The 18,719-nt window shown below is 49.7% G+C and overlaps 1 protein-coding gene across 4 annotated transcripts in view; it reads left to right on the forward strand.

Annotated features, from left to right (window-relative positions):
* Positions 1-18,719, forward strand: part of DDC (dopa decarboxylase) — a 105,336-nt gene that overhangs the window by 22,272 nt on the left and 64,345 nt on the right. For all 4 annotated transcript variants that reach the window (XM_070787428.1, XM_019959624.2, XM_070787426.1 and 1 more), the window contains 4 exons: positions 1,331-1,559; positions 3,823-3,936; positions 6,631-6,750; positions 17,209-17,343. In XM_070787428.1, coding sequence (XP_070643529.1) covers positions 1,359-1,559; positions 3,823-3,936; positions 6,631-6,750; positions 17,209-17,343 — 570 coding nt within the window. In that variant the 5' untranslated portion in view covers positions 1,331-1,358. The remainder of the gene's footprint in view (positions 1-1,330; positions 1,560-3,822; positions 3,937-6,630; positions 6,751-17,208; positions 17,344-18,719) is intronic.

Here is an 18,719-nt window from a genome sequence, read left to right on the forward strand (position 1 = left end):
GGTGGGCTGCCGTCTATGGGGTCGCACAGAGTCGGACACGACTGAAGCGACTTAGCAGCAGCGGCAGGGTTTCCCAGGTGGTGCTAGTGGTAAAGAACCTGCCTGCCAATGCAGGAGACATAAAGACATGCGTTTGACTCCTGGGTGGGGAAGATCCCCTGGAGAAGAAAATGGCAACCCACTCCAGTATTCTTGCCAGGAGAATCCCATGGACAGAGGAGCCTGGTGGGCTACAGTCCATAGGGTAGCAAAGAGTCCAACACAGCTGAAGTGACTTAGCATGCATACATGCCTGATTTCAAATGGCAAATGTTAATGTCTCTGGACAACAGTAGTAGGATTCAATAGGCCTGGTTACAAATCAAAGCTAATTCCAGCTTTCTTGGGCCTTCCCTGGAGGCTCAGATGGTAAAGAATCTGCCTGCAATGTGGAAGACCTCGGTTCAGTCCCTGGGTTGGGAAGATCCTCTGGAGAAGGGAATGGCTGCCCACTCTTGCCAATAACATTCTATGGACAGTCTATCCTGGCAGGTTACAGTCCATGGGATCTCAAAGAGTCAGACACAACTGAGCGACTAACGCACCAAAGGGAACAGAAAAAAGATTATGTATTGATTGATTGACAAAAATGTGACTAGAAATGCACATAAATGTAACCTTGCATTTTCCCTGGGAAAGGTCCAGTGTTTGCTAATTCAGAGTTCATGGACTCTTTATGGAATGTTACCACCACAGAAGACCAGATCACCTGGATGTTATGTGATGAGGAAAGAAGCAGGTTGGATGGAGAGGTGTGGTCCCATCTGGTGATGATATAGAAAGTCAAGATAGAGATAGAAGACTTGCTAATGGGGCTTATCCTATCCAGGCTGTGCTCATGCTGGACACCAGCCACGTGGCTGCCTTTCTACCTTCCGGAAAGATCAGCATGGTCATCTGCTTTTCTCAGATAAAGGGAGACTCAGAGAGTCTCTGTCCCACAGCCCATGAAGAATAAGGCATGATTTGGAAACCAAGGCTTGTTATTAAAGTTGCAATGGACCATGGAAATAAATGTGTGCCTGGTCCATTTCATGATACAGACAGGAAAAGAAATGAGACAGAGACGTGGCATTGTGGTTAGCTGAGTAGCTGGTGAATAGTAGAATAAGTACTTTGCTACAGTCTCCAAACCCATATGGACATGGAAAAGTGTAACTGACTCAGAGTCTGGGTGGAGTCAGGGGTGTTTGGTTCTCTGCCCCGGGAGCCCCCGTGGTTGGCTTGGATCTGCTCCACTACAGATGAGGCATCGTCACATCTGCAACTGATTTCTCTTCTCTCTGTGCAGCTTTTGCATCTGAGGAAGGCCAGTTACCATGAATGCAAGCGAGTTCCGCAGGCGGGGGAAGGAAATGGTGGATTACGTGGCTGACTACTTGGAGGGCATTGAAGGGCGCCAGGTGTTCCCTGACGTGGATCCAGGCTACCTGCGCCCCCTGATCCCCACCACCGCCCCGCAGGAGCCAGAGACATTTGAGGCCATCATCGAGGACGTCGAGAAGATCATCATGCCGGGGGTAAGCCTACATCCATGGTTGAAGAAGGGGAGGGCAGCTGTCAGCTTAGCACCTGTTGGGTGTCAGGCAATGCACTTGTATCATTGCCCCTAATCCTCACAGTCATTTTCTTGGGGAGAAACTTTGTTATTTTCTCTTTTATAGCTGAAACAACTGAAGCCCAGAGAGGTTGAGTGATCTGCCTAAGGTCACACAGCTAGTAAGTGATGGAAGCAGGACTGCAGTCCAGATCGTGCGGGCTCCAAACATGGCGACTCTGATTTCCCTCCAGCCGCCTAGGTTGTTACTGAGCCAACCTGGGTCCACTGGCCCCTGTGCAGTAAAGCAAGTCATCTGACACAGGTTGTGGTGAAGGATAGTGCCGTATTTCTTGCAGGCCTCCAGCAAGGAGTCCAGGACAGCTAACGTTCAAAACACCCGAACTCCCGGTGGGTTTCTGGAAAGCATTGTTAAAGTCTCAAGGTAGTGATCAGCTCCTCCTCTTGTTGGTTGATGGTGAGGCCACGGGGTAGGATCACAGGGGTTCACATGATCAATTCTCAGGTGCCGAAAGGCTGGGAGCTATGTGCTCATGGTCATCAGGTAGTTAATTTCTTCCATGTGGTAGGGATTTTATCATCTGTAAAACAACTCAGGAAGTGCACGTCAGATACTATTATCTGGGTACTGCAGAGAGGAGCCACCGCAAAGGCTCTGGGGGAGGGGTCTGTTCCCAGCCCCACAGGGTCCTGCTCGGTTACAAGGTCAGTCCCCTGCCCTGAGACCCTGGGACATGAGAGAGACGGTTAGTTTCAAATAAGTTAAATCAGCAGAGGGGCGATCAGTGTGCGGAAAAAATATTTCGTTTATTTTATCTAAGAGTGGGCTGCGTGGTGCTGAGACTGCCCAGCGTGGATCACCAAAGTGGGCCTCTTTGTCTGTGGTCCATGAGCCTGGGCGTGGGGTATACTCGGGGCTGCAGACAGACCTGGGGAGCACCCAGGACAGCTGTCTCCCAAGAGTCACTTGGAGGGAAGCAGACAGCTCAAGTTCAAAGGAAACTCCACTGCAGCTCCATGCTTGCATGGTGAGGTTTTCCTTGGACTTACCTAAAGGCATGTTCACTGCTGTGGTGAGGGGTTTCAGACCCTTAGCCTCACCCCCTCAGCTCTAGTCAGGAGCCCAGGGCCTGGAATTTCAGACCCTGACACTCAGGATGAGGCGCCCCCGCCCATGGGGTTCCTGATGGGTTCCTTAAGTCCAGGGCACCTCCCCGCCCTCCTCCTCCCAGGAGTTCCTGTGACATTTGCGCTTTGAGCAGAGAGCAGGATTCTGGTTCTCACCAGCCCAGAGGTTATGCCAATGTGACAAGCCGCTCAGCACGAAATCCCTCCCATGAGTGCAGTTAAATGTCAGAGCCGGGGACGGCCCAGCTGCTCTGCAGCAGCAGATCCCACTGCTGGCAACTTGGATAGGTGCATCCTCTTCTCATGGGGCGAAGGCTGGGTATTCAAGGTCAAGGTTCCCACAGATTTGGATCCTGGGAGGTTCTCATCCCAGCCTTTCTTCCGCACAGAGGGTCCGCCCTTTCCATTGCCTCCAACCCCTTACCTCCCAAAGGTCCCACCTGTAGGAACCATTTCACAGGGTTTCCATGAGACTGCCAAACCCAGGAGTTTCTGCTCCATTAGCTGGGAATGGATTGGACAGGAGAGTGAGGATGCTGCAGTAGGCGGCTGCTGCTGCTAAGTCACTTCAGTCGTGTCCAACTCTGTGCGACCCCATAGACGGCAGCCCACCAGGCTCCCCCATCCCTGGGATTCTCCAGGCAAGAACACTGGAGTGGGTTGCCATTTCCTTCTCCAATGCATGAAAGTGAAAAGTGAAAGTGAAGTCGCTCAATCCTGTCCGACCCTCAGTGACCCCATGAACTGCAGCCTTCCAGGCTCCTCCATCCATGGGATTTTCCAGGCGAGAGTACTGGAGTGGGCTGCCATTGCCTTCTCTGAGTAGGTGGCTGAGGAAACCTCAAAAATCAAATCTCTCTCTCTTTTTTTCCTTTTCTGATATAGACTATTTTTTGGAGCAGTTTTAGGAAAAGCAGTCTTATAACACAAAGAGATGGGATCTCAGGAGCAGCCCCCTTGCTGACACTTGTGGCCAGCAGTTAAAACAAGGTTTTTCTATGAATAGAGACTTGACTCTCTGTGGCAAACCCAAGCACCCTGGCCCCTGCCTGCAGGGCTGCCCCCCGGCCCCAAGTGACTGCCCGTGTCCCACACAGGTGACCCACTGGCACAGTCCCTACTTCTTCGCCTACTTCCCCACGGCCAGTTCGTACCCGGCCATGCTCGCGGACATGCTGTGTGGGGCCATCGGCTGCATCGGCTTCTCCTGGGTGAGTGTTGGTGGGGGTGCAGGGGTCCTGGGGTTCCCACATGGGACATGCAGCCAGGACTCAGGCAGTGAGCAGGTGGCGCCACCCCTGTGGGAAGAGAGGAACTTAGGTCTGGGCAGAGGGGCCTTGCGTGGGAATTTGGAGTTCAGGGAAGCAGGGGGGGAGTCTGTCTATATCCAAAAGCCAGTTCTGCACAGCAGTGTGTTTAGAGGTGCTTGGTTTGAATTCAAACCACAGCAGAGGCCCTGGAGTTTCTGCAGCCCAAGCCTGGGGACCTGCATGTCTCCCAAGCAGAACGAGGGGTTTCTAGACCATCTGCAGTTTGAGAAACATGACTGCCCTGGTCCCACGCGCTCTGTTCTTGGCTATGGATGCTGTCCAAGGACGGACCCCAACCCAACAGAAGTGCCGCTGCCAAGAGCAGGGGATCGGCCCTGCCTCCACACCAACCCTGGGGCGTCTTTATATACAATGGAATATTACTCATCTGTTAAAAAAAAAAACGCAGTAATGCCATTCACAGCAATGTGGATGGACGTAGAGATTATTATACTAAGTGAAGTAAGGCAGGCAGACCAAGACAGGCATCATATGATGTCGCTTATAGGTGGGATCTTAAAAATGGTACAAACGATCTTATTTACAAAACAGAACTAGAATCCCAAACATAGAAAACAAACTTGTGTTTAGCAGGGGGTAAGGTGGGGAAGGAATAAATTAGGAGCTGGGGATTAACATATATACACTACTACATATAAAGTGGATAACTAATAAAAACCTGCTATATAACACAGGGAACTCTTGAATATTCCATAATGACCCATATGGGAATAAAATCTAAGGAAGAAGGGATATAGGTATACATATAACTGATTCTCTCGCTGTACAGCAGAACTAACACCACATTCTAAATCAACTATGCTCCAATAAAAACTTTTTTGTAAAAAGGCCTAGAAAGATCCCAGCCCAGCACCACAGGAAAGATTCCTGGCTTCCCCCATGCAGAGTGCTCCAGAGAAGGGCCGCCTGCTGACCGTGTGAGGGACCCCAGCGCTGCCCATGTTTGAGGGCCTCTCTCCAGGCCAGGGTCTGTACTCAGCCTTCTGGGCCCAGGGTGCCTGCTTGCTTGTGCTAAGTAGCTGAGCAGACTCCTGACTCCTGACTTGTGCTGAATAATGGCCTCAGGCACTAAGAAGTTGTGAGTTCCTAAACGCCCAAGCTTCGGAGCCTCTGCCGCCCCCTGACTCCCGGCTCCGGCCCCCTCCCTCATTGCTCCTCTCTAGCCTGGGGTCCACAGTTGCTGGGAAGGGGGCCTCAGCGTCCCAGAGGCAGACTTGGAGGGTCAGCCCTCAACTCTTGCCTTGGTTGCAGGGATTTCTCTTTGGAAGAGCAGCCTGGGTGCTGCCCATGTGGCCTCGGGGACCCTCAGAGCACATGTCCCCTAAAGCACATTCCTTACATCAGACAGGACAGTGGACTCCACTCGGACTCCAACCCAGAGCCCCCTGTCCCTCAGGGTGATGGCAGCTGTCCTTCCGGGTCTGTTCTTCTGAGGATGGTCTGGTGCCCTGGGGCTTGGAGGGCTGCCTCACTGTCTCTGAGAGGCACTGGCCGAGCCTTGGGCTCTGAGCAGTGAGGCAGGTTCCCATGCCTGGAGTGGGCCTTGGCCAGGATGGGATGGAGGGGGGGCCCTCTGGATGGTGCTGCCCCACAGTATGTGGGGAACTGGGGCACGTGTGAGGGCCAAGGGCACCCAGAGCACCACAGTGAGACCCACATGGTTGGAAAGGCTGGTTCATCTGCAGGTGGGGCCTATGGCCAGCTCACCCCCTCTGAGCCCAAGGAGAACCATCCCAGAGCTTGGAAGGCAAGATCAGAGACTGGGAGGTTCCTGGGGCTTCACCTCCTCCACTCAGCCCATCTCATTCCTCTCACTGTGACTGTGGACCGGGGTCCACCAGAGAGTCTTACTAGGTCCTTCTATAAACAAACAGACGGCTGAATGAGGAAGCTGGCCTGGGAACATGCGGCTGTGGGGCAGGTCATCGCAGAGGTCGATGCCTTCCTGCCCCGCTATCCTCCCAAGTCGTGGCTGGAGACCATGTTTGAAACTCTGGGAGATGTTTGAATAGCACCTGGGATCAGGCAATTTTAATCTAGAGGTCAATAAATGAATAAAGCCTGCTGTTGCTTCTGAAATTCAGCCAGATCTAGGCCCTTGTTCTGGCACCAGCCCCTAAAGGTTTATGATGGAGAAGCCCTGGAGGGCAGAGGACCCAAGCCTGTGGGTGAGGCAGGTAGAGACTTGCAAACCCTGTGCAGAGAACATGGACTCCAGCAGCCAACCTGGGCCCCAGAGAGCATGGCTCCTTCCTGGCTCTCCAGGGCCAGACGGAGCAGAAGGTTATGGGCGCCAGCTCTCAGCACGAAGTCCTGCCAGTGGTCCTTGGCAGCGACTTGGGGCTGCTGGGGGGAACGGTCCAGCCGCTGCTGCTCCAGAAGCTCCACCTTGTGCAAGCCCACCTTCAAAGTGAGTCCCATCCAGGGATGGGCCTTTTGAAAATGTTCGAAACCTTTCCCTCAATTGATCAAGGGCAGTAAGGAAGTTTCCCCTGCTTCTCATACCCCTGGATCCCAAGCTGGAGGGAAGCTCAGGGCAGCCGCCTGTGGTTCATCCTTTCCTCCTGCCCACAGGCTGCCAGCCCGGCGTGCACAGAGCTCGAGACGGTGATGATGGACTGGCTGGGGAAGATGCTGCAGCTGCCAGAGGCGTTTCTGGCTGGAGAAGCTGGAGAAGGCGGCGGGGTGATCCAGGTAAGGTGGAGAGGGCAGGGTCCGGATTCTGGGGGTGCAGGTGGGCAAGAGGCCCGCAAGCGTCTTGGTTCCTCATTTCTTCTGGAGAATGAGCAGAGCCCTGGGAAAGCTCTGCATCTGGTTTGGCTCCCCAGCCATCTCTCACTTCCAGGCCGCCATTGATGGTGGGCAGCATGGTGGCTGTCACTTGGCTGGTGCACAGAAGTATACACACAGCTGTGGAGACGTGTGTGGTTCCCCATTGCTTGCCCATCTACCAGAGTGCTTCCCAGGCCCAAACTTAATTTTCACAACAGCACTCTGATGAGGGACCATTTCCCAACCCCCGTTTTACAGGCAAGGAAACTAGGGCTCAGAGCAGTCAGGTAACTTGCCCGTCGATGCCCAGCAGGTAAGTTCTACAGCTAGGGTCTGAGTCCACACCCATCTGACCACAGAGCCGCAAGCTGACAATCACGCAGGGCCGTCCGCAGTGGCAGCTGTGACCCAGTGCTGCGGAGCCTTCTGGAAAGAGCTGCACCCACGGGGACCCACCATTCACCTAAAGATGCTGCCTCTGCGGTGTGATGATTAAATGTATTCTTCATCTAGCACGTGCCCTTGAGCGTGTCTACGAGCCAGACGACGCGTCAGGGGATGGGACACACGATGACAGGCATGGCGGGACATCTATGGCATGAATGCCACTCATGAAACTAGGACTGCCCAGCCGTTTCCGTTCTTAGCAGCAAAGAGGGACAGCAATCAACCCACCACCCTCGCAGGGAATGCCTCCGATACTTTGGGAAAAAAAGAATTTCCTTTTTCAGATATCGACTTCTCAAAGGTTCTGAGAGTCAGTCGCAGCAGCTGCGTTTGTGTCCACTTGGCTGATGGGAGCTGAGGCCCGGATGCCTCAGTGTGAGGTCACCTGCTGGTGTGGCCGGATGAGATGGGGGCAAGCCCGTCTCCAGGCTCGAGACTGCTCGACTCACTGGGGTTCTTAAATGCTAGTGTGTTAATCTGCTGACTACCCCTATTATTTTACAGTTCTTTCTGGTGGAAGCCTGATGGATCTCACAGCTAAAATCAGGGTTGATCCCTTGTAAGTCCCAAGCAAGACTCTGTCCTTGCCTCTTCTAGTTTCTAGAAGTTTCCCACATTCCTGTGCCATGGCGCCTCGTCTGTCTGCAAAGTGGCTGTGTCCCATCTCTCTGACCCTTCTTTCAGGTCACCTCTCCTCTGACCACAAATGGGAAAGCGTCTTCACTTTTCAGGACCCACGAAATTAGAGAGAGTCCATCCAGATAATCCAAGATAACCCCCTCCCCCTCCTGTCAAGGTTCTTAACTTAATCACACTAGCAGGGTCCCTCCTCCAAATACAGTGGGGATTCTCAGCTTCCAGGAGGAAAGTGTGGCATCTTTTATTCTCCCAAACAAAACCAGTGTGGGTCAGCGTCATGGAGGGAGGGACCCACAGAGGGAGTCTGACTTCTACCCTCACAGATCTGGGTCAACAAGTCTTTGGTGGGCCCAGGAATAAGCATTCTAACCTGCATGTCAGGTCGTCCTGATGCTGCATTCATGTCATCTCATTCGGAGATGTTGAAATACTCTTCGATAAACAAGCCTTGTGGCATGACCCAGGGCTGACTTTTCTGTGACCTACAGCCTGCTTCCTCTGTCAGAGTAACTCTTTTGCCAGATCTCTTTCTGATGGTTGCGATGGGATGGCTGATGTGATGATGGACAGTGAGGCATGGCATATTCACAGGACCGATGTTAGTGGCAGACAGAGATATGATATAGGCTGACGTCAGAGGATGAGATGGCTGGATGGCATCACTGACTTGATGGACGTGAGTCTGAGTGAACTCTGGGAGTTGGTGATGGACAGGGAGGCCTGGCGTGCTGCGATTCATGGGGTCGCAAAGAGTCGGACACGACTGAGCGACTGATCTGGATATGGATTGTATTGCAGTCCTGGCTGTGATGCTCAGATTCATAAAAAGGAGATGGCCAGGATGAGAGTTTTGATCATGAAGTTGACTGTGCATCATTCCAGCAGCTTGGGATTATGGAATGCTCCCAAGATTAGGACGGTCGTGAAAATGTTTGTGGTGACGATATTGGCAGATCCTTCTAGGGAAAAATAGAACAAACGGACCTGCTGTACGGCCCCCGCTAAAGCCGGAGGAGAATTCTCCTTCTGTCAGCTCAACTGGGGCCCTGCGGTTTCTGCCAGTGTGGAGATAAATCACGTCCCGGCCCGGGGTCATGATGGGAAAATCAGTCACAGATGCTCTTGTGAAAGGACTATGGTTGAGAGCGTCACCGAACCATTTATTAGCAGGACTGATAAGAGAATTGCTGGGTCACTCTATATGAAACCGTCTGTCTCCTGCCCAGTCTGGCCAGGCTCAACGGCACTCCCTCGTCCCCTCCTGTCTCACCTCTCTGCTTATAGCCTGTTCCCTCCTCCAACAGCACTTCTGAGTGGTGGCTGATGGAAATGAATCCTTCACTCTGAGTATGCAAAGCTTCAATATGGTGCTGTGAACGGGACTTAGACACGGCAGCAACAGTGACTTTTCCCACAATGGCAAACATTTCGGCCACCTTGGACAGCTTTCTGTTGGTCAAGGTGACGCAGCCTGGGGCAACCTGGGAAAAACCACACACAAAGGTCTGAGCTCCAAGCCGCTTCCAGCCTGGGGAAGGGGCTGCTGCCCACAGCCCCAGCCCATGCCCCTGCAGCTGCATCTCCCCTTGCTGGGGAGTCAGGTGGCTTTCTGAGAGAGGCAGGCTGCCATGGGGACCTTGGTGAATTCTGTCTGACTGAATTCCAGCCCTGCGGGTGATCTGACACTTCATGACAAGATAGACCCTCATGATAGACCTACTTTTTCTTTCTGATTCCACAATTTTTGTCAAGATACACTTTTTCCCTTTCTGCTATTCATTTTGACCCCACGTCCCAGCATCTGGGAAGCCCAGTTAATCTGAGACTCAGCTCTTCCCTCACCCGGGGACATTTTCCTCCCACTATAATTTACTCATTGTCTCTGGGTCCCTTATACTCTGTTTTTGAGGAACTTTAGCTTTCCATGGTTTGGGTACCTCTTCCATAACTTTCCACTTTTATTTGGCATTTCCCCCTTTTTTTTGGTCATTTTCTCCTCTGTATTTTGGGGGAATTTCTTGTGGTTTTATTTATATCACTATCTCCATTTTTCCACACTGTCAATTGATTACCTTCATTGTCAATCTTGGCTCTGCTCAGTTCAGTTCAGTTCAGTCGCGCAGTCGTGTCTGACTCTTTGCGACCCCATGAATCGCAGCACACCAGGCCTCCCTGTCCATCACCGACTCCCGAAGTTCACTCAGACTCACGTCCATCGAGTCAGTGATGCCATCCAGCCATCTCATCCTCTGTCGTCCCCTTCTCCTCCTGCCCCCAATCCCTCCCAGCATCAGAGTCTTTTCCAATGAGTCAACTCTTCGCATGAGGTGGCCAAAGTACTGGAGTTTCAGTCTCAGCATCATTCCCTCCAAAGAAATCCCAGGGCTGATCTCCTTCAGAATGGACTGGTTGGATCTCCTTGCAGTCCAAGGGACTCCAAGAGTCTTCTCCAACACCACGGTTCAAAAGCATCCATTCTTCGGCGCTCAGCCTTCTTCACAGTCCAACTCTCACATCCATACATGACCACAGGAAAAACCATAGCCTTGACTAGACAAACCTTTGTTGGCAAAGTAATGTCTCTGCTTTTGAATATGCTATCTAGGTTGGTCATAACTTTCCTTCCAAGGAGTAAGCGTCTTTTAATTTCATGGCTGCAGTCACCATCTACAGTGATTTTGGAGCCCCCCAAAATAAAGTCTGACACTGTTTCCACTGTTTCCCCATCTATTTCCCATGATGTGATGGGACTGGATGCCATGATCTTTGTTTTCTGAATGTTGAGCTTTAAGCCAACTTTTTCAGTCTCCACTTTCACTTTCATCAAGAGGCTTTTTAGTTCCTCTTCACTTTCTGCCATAAGGGTGCTGTTATATGCATATCTGAGGTTATTGATATTTTTCCCCGCAATCTTGATTCCAGCTTGTGTTTCTTCCTGTCCAGAGTTTCTCATGACGTACTCTGCATATAAGTTAAATAAGCAGGGTGACAATATACAGCCTTGATGTACTCCTTTTCCTATTTGGAACCAGTCTGTTATTCCATGTCCAGTTCTAACTGTTGCCTCCTGACCTGCATACAGATTTCTCAAGAGGTAGGTCAGGTGGTCTGGTATTCCCATCTCTTTCAGAATTTTCCACAGTTTATTGTGATCCACACAGTCAAAGGCTTTGGCATAGTCAATAAAGCAGAAATAGATGTTTTTCTGGAACTCTCTTGCTTTTTCCATGATCCAGCGGATATTGGCAATTTGATCTCTGGTTCCTCTGCTTTTTCTAAAACCAGCTTGAACATCTGGAAATTCACAGTTCACGTATTGCTGAAGCCTGGCTTGGAGAATTTTGAGCATTACTTTACTAGCGTGTGAGATGAGTGCAATTGTGTGGTAGTTTGAGCATTCTTTGGCATTGCCTTTCTTTGGAATTGGAATGAAAACGGACCTTTTCCAGTCCTGTGGCCACTGCTGAGTTTTCCAAATTTGCCAGCATCTTGAGTGCAGCACTTTCACAGCATCATCTTTCAGGATTTGGAATAGTTCAACTGGAATTCCATCACCTCCACTAGCTTTGTTTGTAGTGATGCTTCCTAAGGCCCACTTGACTTCACATTCCAGGATGTCTGGCTCTAGGTGAGTGATCACATCATCGTGATTATCTGGGTCATGAAGATCTTTTTTGTACAGTTCTTCTATGTTTTCTTGCCACCTCTTCTTAATATCTTCTGCTTCTGTTAGGTCCATACCATTTCTGTCCTTTATCGAGCCCATCTTTGCATGAAATGTCCCCTTGGTATCTCTAATTTTCTTGAAGAGATCTCTAGTCTTTCCCATTCTGTTGTTTTCCTCTATTTCTTCGCATTGATCGCTGAAGAAGGCTTTCTTATCTCTTCTTGCTATTCTTTGGAACTCTGAATTCAGATGCTTATATCTTTCATTTTCTCCTTTGCTTTTTGCTTCTCTTCTTTTCACAGCTATTTGTAAGGCCTCCCCAGACAGCCATTTTGTTTTTTTGCATTTCTTTTCCATGGGAATGGTCTTGATCCCTGACTCCTGTACAATGTCACGAACCTCATTCCATAGTTCATCAGGCACTCTATCTATCAGATCTAGGCCCTTAAATCTATTTCTCACTTCCCTGGATAATCATAAGGGATTTGATTTAGGTCATACCTGAATGGTCTAGTGGTTTTTCCTACTTTCTTCAATTTAAGTCTGAATTTGGTAATAAGGAGTTCATGATCTGAGCCATAGTCAGCTCCTGGTCTTGTTTTTGCTGACTGTATAGAGCTTCTCCATTTTTAGTTTCAAAGAATATAATCAATCTGATTTTGGTGTTGACCATCTGGTGATGTCCACGTGTAGAGTCTTCTCTTGTGTTGTTGGAAGAGGGTGTTTGTTATGACCAGTGCATTTTCTTGGCAAAACTCTATTAGCCTTTGGCCTGCTTCATTCTGTATTCCAAGGCCAAATTTGCCTGTTACTCCAGGTGTTTCTTGACTTCCTACTTTTGCATTCCAGTCTCCTATAATGAAAAGGACATCTTTTTGGGGTGTTAGTTCTAAAAGGTCTTGTAGGTCTTCATAGAACCGTTCAACTTCAGCTTCTTCAGCATTACTGGTTGGGGCATAGACTTGGATTACTGTGATATTGAATGGTTTGCCTTGAAAGCGAAAAGAGATCATTCTGTCTGCTATTCAACTTAAAAGCATTATCTCCTTTCCACTAACAAAACCTGGACATCCGTTAGATAAATGGAAGAGATGCAGAAACACTCTGTGGCAGCTTCCTCCCAGTGTTATTTCAATAGCTGTGAGTGTGGGTATACATACATATGTACATAATAGAAACAAAATTGGGATAATACATCATGTACATTTCCTGTGTGGTGTTTTACTTACTGTTTTGTGTGGGCTTTTCCCACTGTTTATCTATTTCATCTGTAAACAGTTTTGGCCGTGCCTGATCTGCGCTGCTGCCCATGGGCTGCGGTGAGCAGGAGCTCCTCTCTAGTCACTGTGTGAAGGCTTCTCACTGCGGTGGCTTCTCTTTGTTGCAGAGCCCGGGCTCTAGGGAGCAGGCTCAGTAGTGGTAGCAAATAGGCTCAACTGTCCTGCATGTGGAGTCTTTGCAGACTAGGACTGAACCCGTGTCCCCTGCACTGGCAGGTGAATTCTTAACCCCTGGCCCACCAGGGAAGTCCTCCTATTGTTTAGTCTTTGAGAATATTATTATTGCATGATTTTCTCTTTTATTTTTTTAATTAAGTATGGTATGTTTAACATGCATGATCTCCTTCCATTTGCATGACTTTCTCTGGTGTCACAATTTATATAAATGGAATATATATATAAATATGTATAGTATCACATCTTTCACTCGTGAGTCATATTTCAAAGGATACTCTTTAGGATGAAGGTCAACAGTCTCCTAAGAGGAGCCTCAGCTTTCTGCTGAGTCTCGTCTGGCTGAGTCCATATTCAGCACAAGTGCTCCAGCTCCACCAAAAATCAAAAACAAACAAAAATGTTTAAAAAGAGTTTTTCTGGGTCACTGGAGATCATGACAGAAACAGTTTCATGTTTGATTCTTTTCAGCAGCCCGAGCTGATTTCTCTCATTTGATACTACTCAAAAATCTTACAGATACCTCATCATCCAAGGCATGTACATCACAATAATACCAACTTTGTGTTGAACACCCACTCTGAGTTAGGCTGGGTTTTAGCTTTATTTCTTCTGTTTTCAGTGTTCGTTTCTCAACCTCCAAATATTTATGAGGATTGGGTTATCAACAACCCAAGGCTCAGAAGCATAGTGCTTGGGGCCCCAGGGCTTGAGCTAGTTGGAGGCGAAGCTGGTACACAGGTGAGCTGGAGACCAGGGTGTCCCACCAGCCTGTCCCGGGCCCTTGGCTGCGGTGTGAGTGTCCAGAGATGGGCATGCTGCCATGGGCTTCATCTTTAAATTACCTTTTCCTTTAAAGACACTTCCATTTTCTAGAAACAGCAGAAGCCCAGGCATTTGTTTGGGACTAATTCTGACATCCCTCAGCCCAGGACTCAATACAACCCTTCTTGGAGCGCTGTCCACCCAGTTTGGTCAAGGAAAGCAGTCGATCGTGTCTGTGTGTGAGGCAGGAAGCCCACCCTTCCCTCTGACAAGGCTGATTGTCTCTAATTTGCAAGGGCTCGGAGTGCCTGAGCCTGGTGACAGCCGGGGGGCCCTCGGATGTGGGGGATGCTGGCCCCTCAGAGCCATAATCACAGCTGCCAGGCGTCGGCCCTGTGATGGGTGTCTGTGTCAAATGGCAACCCGTCCTTTGAGCTGGACAAACACGGCCATGGAAATAGTCTCTTAATTGGCTCTGAAAGCTCTTGTGGAAGAAAAGCCAGTTTCGTGCTGTGTGTGGGGTGACACTTGAAAACCAAGAAAATGAAAGGATGTTCCTGCTCCAGCATCAGCAGCCAGTGGCAATGTTCACCGCGGTTCTTTCTGCCTTGCCGCAGCCTCACCATGGCAACCTTTGTCTGCAGCAAGAAAACAGAGGTATCCTTACTGCTCTCTGTGCAAGAGCAGGCGCCCCGTCCCTTCCTTAGCCCAAACCTGCTTCCAGCGGAGGCCAGAGACCCACTTGTCCTGCTGCCCCTGCCACCAAGCTGTTACCCAGTCCAAGCCTACTCTGCTCGCTGCACTACAGGCCAATTAACTGAGAGATGTGTTGTTGAGGCAAGGAATGTATCTTTATTGGGAAAGCTGGCTGGCCAAGAAGATAGAAGAGTAATGTCTCAGCCTTCTTGTTGGGGGTCTGGATGCCAAGTTCTTTTATAGAACAGAAAGGGAGAGGAGTTGAGGAAGCAAAGTAAAACAAAACAAAACAATCTTGCAATTACCTCCTAGAATGGCACGCCTCGGGCAGAGGATGATGCCTCGGGCAGAGGATGTGTTACTTTCTTCCTTCCTTCCCAGGTGGTTCAGTGGTAAAAGAATCTGCCTGCCAATACATGGAGATGCAGGAGTCAGTGCTTTGATCCCTGGGTCAGGAAGATTCCCCTGGAGAAGGAAATGGCAACCCACTCCAGTATTCTTGCCTGAAAAATTCCATGGACAGAGGAGCCTGGTGGGCTACAGTCCATGGGGTCACAAACAGTTGGACACAAGTGAGCGACTGAGCACTCCCATCCACAGGTGGACAGGGTCCTGAACAAAGGTACTTTGGTTTAATATTCAAGCAGGAGGGCAGGGTTCCCTGGGGCAGGTCCTTGTGTATAAACAGTATCCTTTTAGTGAAAAAAGCAATGGGAAGCAAAGGTTAAAGTAAAAGAAACAGATTTCCTACAATGAAGCCATGCCTCCTTGAGCCATTGCACTTATGGATGCTTAGCTGACAGTTTTTTCATCAGGCATATTTTTGAAAAATCGCTTTTTGTTGCCTGAATAAGGGGAGTTTTCTTTCAAGGCATGGACAGCGCCTAAAGGAAAACCCACTGTGAACTGCTGTGGTGATTCAAGCCTTTCCTTAGAATATGGTTCAGAGAAGCATGGACGCTGGGGGGTAGTGGGAGTTCCAAGGCCTCCGACAGAGGGTGATGTTGAGGGCGAGCTGCGCTCTCACGGGAGTGTCAGGGGAAGACAAGGACATGCATCCCTGGGCCTGTGCCTTTCAATGAGCTTCCCATGTCAGTGTGTATGAAGGAGACAGTGGATTTCCCTTCTTTCTTCAATTTAAGTCTGAATTTGGCAATAAGGAGTTCATGATCTGAGCCGCAGTCAGCTCTCGATCTTGTTTTTGCTGACTGTATAGAGCTTCTCCTTCTTTGGCTGGAAAGAATATAATCAGATTTTGGTACTGACCATCTGGTGATGTCCATGTGTAGGTTAATCTCTTGTGTTGTGGGAAGAGGGTGTTTGCTATGACCAGTGTGTTTTCTTGGAATTAAGATTACAGATGTGTATGTAAGAATTTATGCATTAGAGCTACACAGTTCTACAGAACTATGAGTGTTTTTATTTTATGAATTTCTTTCTCACAGTCAACAAAATTTTTACCTTTTACACTTTTTCTTTCTAACGGTAATACTGTTCAGCTCATGGTCTCTTTCAGGGTTTACACAAGATTCCGTGATCACAAGTGGAGTGGTCCCTGCAGACAGATGTGGGTTTGCTTCTAACCATACTGCTCATTTACTGTTGATTTGGGGCAAGTTACCTAAACTCTCTGAACATAGGTTTGCCAACCGAAGATGATACAATTAAAAATGAGCTTAGTTTGCAACATAGATGGGCTGACGGACTGGGTGCTGAATTTATATTCTCTTTCACCGCTGCCTACCCTCAGAGGAGTGAATTTTGCATCCTTGATTCCTTTGCCAAAATAAGTTGTTGACAGTCATTGTGTTAGCTTGATAAGGCTGCCACAAGGAAGAGGCAGAGACCAGATGACCCAGGCAGCAGACAGGGTTGTCTCATCGTCCGGAGCCAAGACGTCTGAGATCACGGTGGTGGCGTGGCTGACATCCCCGAGGCCTCTGCCCATAGCTTGCCCGCAACCGTCTCCTCCCTGTGTGCTCATGTGGCCTCACCTCTGCGTGTGTGTGTGTGTATGTGCATGTGCACACATGCTCATGCGTGCACGCAGGCACATGTGTTCAGCTCCTCATCCTATGAGGACACCAGCCAGGCTGGACCATGGGACCCTCTAAAAGGCTCATTTTGACTCTGTGACCCCTTCAAAGATTTTGTCTCCATATGTGGTCACGTCCTGAGAAATTGGGAGTTAGGGCTCCAACATATGAAATCTGGGGGAGAGGGATTCAGTCTGTAACATTAGTGACTGGGGAACACCCTCCAGGGCAATTTCTGGGTCTTAAAGAATGGGCAGCCCCTTTGTGAAAACAGACAAATGTGTCTGTCCAAGTTGCGGTGTGTGTGCAGCTGTGCCGGGAGCTGTGCCCTGGGTCCCATTTCCTCCTCTGGGGGAAATGGACCAGCACCTCCTGTCCAGACTAGAAAATGTCCATGGGAATGTGTCTGCCAAGTCTGGTACCAGTGATGCCTAGTAAGTGCCAGTAAGTGCTGGTGGGTATTTTATGAAGCAGGCAAAGCAATGCTGAATTGATAATAAGAGCTGCAGTGTCAGTCACGGATGTACAGCCTTTTCCCCATGCATGGGAGAATGGACTTGACAATTTCAGATGTGTCTTCTAAGAAAATAGGAAGATGCCACATCACATCTCTCACATTTAGAGATGATTTCCTGGCTGCAGTTGGAAGGTCCTGTTGACCTTTTCTTTGACTTAGGGAACTGCCAGTGAAGCTACCCTTGTGGCCCTGCTGGCCGCTCGGACCAAAGTGACCCGACGCCTGCAGGCTGCCTCCCCAGAGCTGACGCAGGCTGCCATCATGGAGAAGTTGGTGGCCTACGCATCTGACCAGGTGAGTGCGGTGCCCAGAGCCCCCTTGAGCCTCCTGGGGTGGAATGGTTTGTGTGGTGTCAAGTCAAAACCACACTGATGACTTCCTGGTGGTCCAGTGGTTAAGACTCTGTCTCCCATTGCAGGGGCTGTGGGTTCTGTCCCTGGTCGGGGAACTAAGGTTCCATATGCCTCAGGGTGTGTCCAAAAATTAAAAAAGAAAAAACTATAGGGCTTGCAGTATCCTTTCCAATCCAAGAACAGTCCCCCAGGTGTCACTAAGCCAGGGACCTCTGCTAAAGAAAAGATATAGGCTGCCAGTGGAACTTAGCAGATTAGGTTGGAAAGAGAATAATCGTGCCGTGAAATCACCCCGACCCCACCTGTCCCAGCTCATGTTGAGGCCATCTGGCTGCCTTCAGCACGGCGTAGTGGAGCCCCATGTGGGGCTAAGGGCTCAAAGACCTGGGCTCACGTCCCAGCCCTGCTATTTTAAATTCTGTGATCTCAGGCCAATCACGTCAGTTCTCAAAGCCTTTTTTAAACCACCAGACAGGGTCAAAAGGGCCTGCCACCTGGTGCTGCCGCTCTGCCAGCTAGCTGTTGACCCAAGATGAGGGATGACGCAGTGTTCTGTAAGGTTTAGAGATCTCTGCAAGTGGGGATATCTAGGCCATGATCAGTTCCCATGATCAGCCTTCTTGAAAAAGGTTAAAAGCCAAAGCAAAGCGCAATTGTGTGAGAGAGAACAGAAGGAAAGAGCCTTGAGCAGCAGCTCCACGAGTGAACCGGGAGTCAAGAGGGCACCCAAAAAATGGTACCACCAGAGGTTTTGGTTCCACAAGGAATAGCTGATTTAGCTTTGCCCACATAGTACTTTTAAAATCTTTTTATTGTGGCAAAAGTCACATAACATAAAACGTGCTATTTTAACCATATTTAACTGTGCAGTTCAGGCTTCCCTAGTGGCTCAGATGGTAAAGAATCTGCATGCGATGTGGGACATCCAGGTTCTGTTCCTGGGTCAGGAAGATCCCTGGAGGAGGGAATGGCTACCCATTCCAGTGCTCTTGCCTGGAGAATTCCATGGACAGCGGAGCCTGGTAGGCTACAGCCCATAAGGTCACAAAGAGTTGGACTCGACCAGCGACTAACACACACGCTATACAGTTCAGTGGCACTAAGGACATTCACATTGTCGTGCAACTCTCGCTGTCGTCCGTCTCCCAGATTTTTCACCTTCCTAAACCGCAACTCAGACGCATTAAGCACTAAGTCCCCATTACACCTTCCCTCCATACCCCTGGAGGAGGGGGAGCCCCTGGCATCTATATACTTGCTGACTCTATGAAATTGACTTCTAGGTACCTCATGCAAGTGGGATCAAACAGTTTTTGC

This window comes from Bos indicus, chromosome 4 (genome assembly GCF_029378745.1).
Source record: "Bos indicus isolate NIAB-ARS_2022 breed Sahiwal x Tharparkar chromosome 4, NIAB-ARS_B.indTharparkar_mat_pri_1.0, whole genome shotgun sequence".
Lineage (NCBI taxonomy): Eukaryota > Metazoa > Chordata > Mammalia > Artiodactyla > Bovidae > Bos > Bos indicus.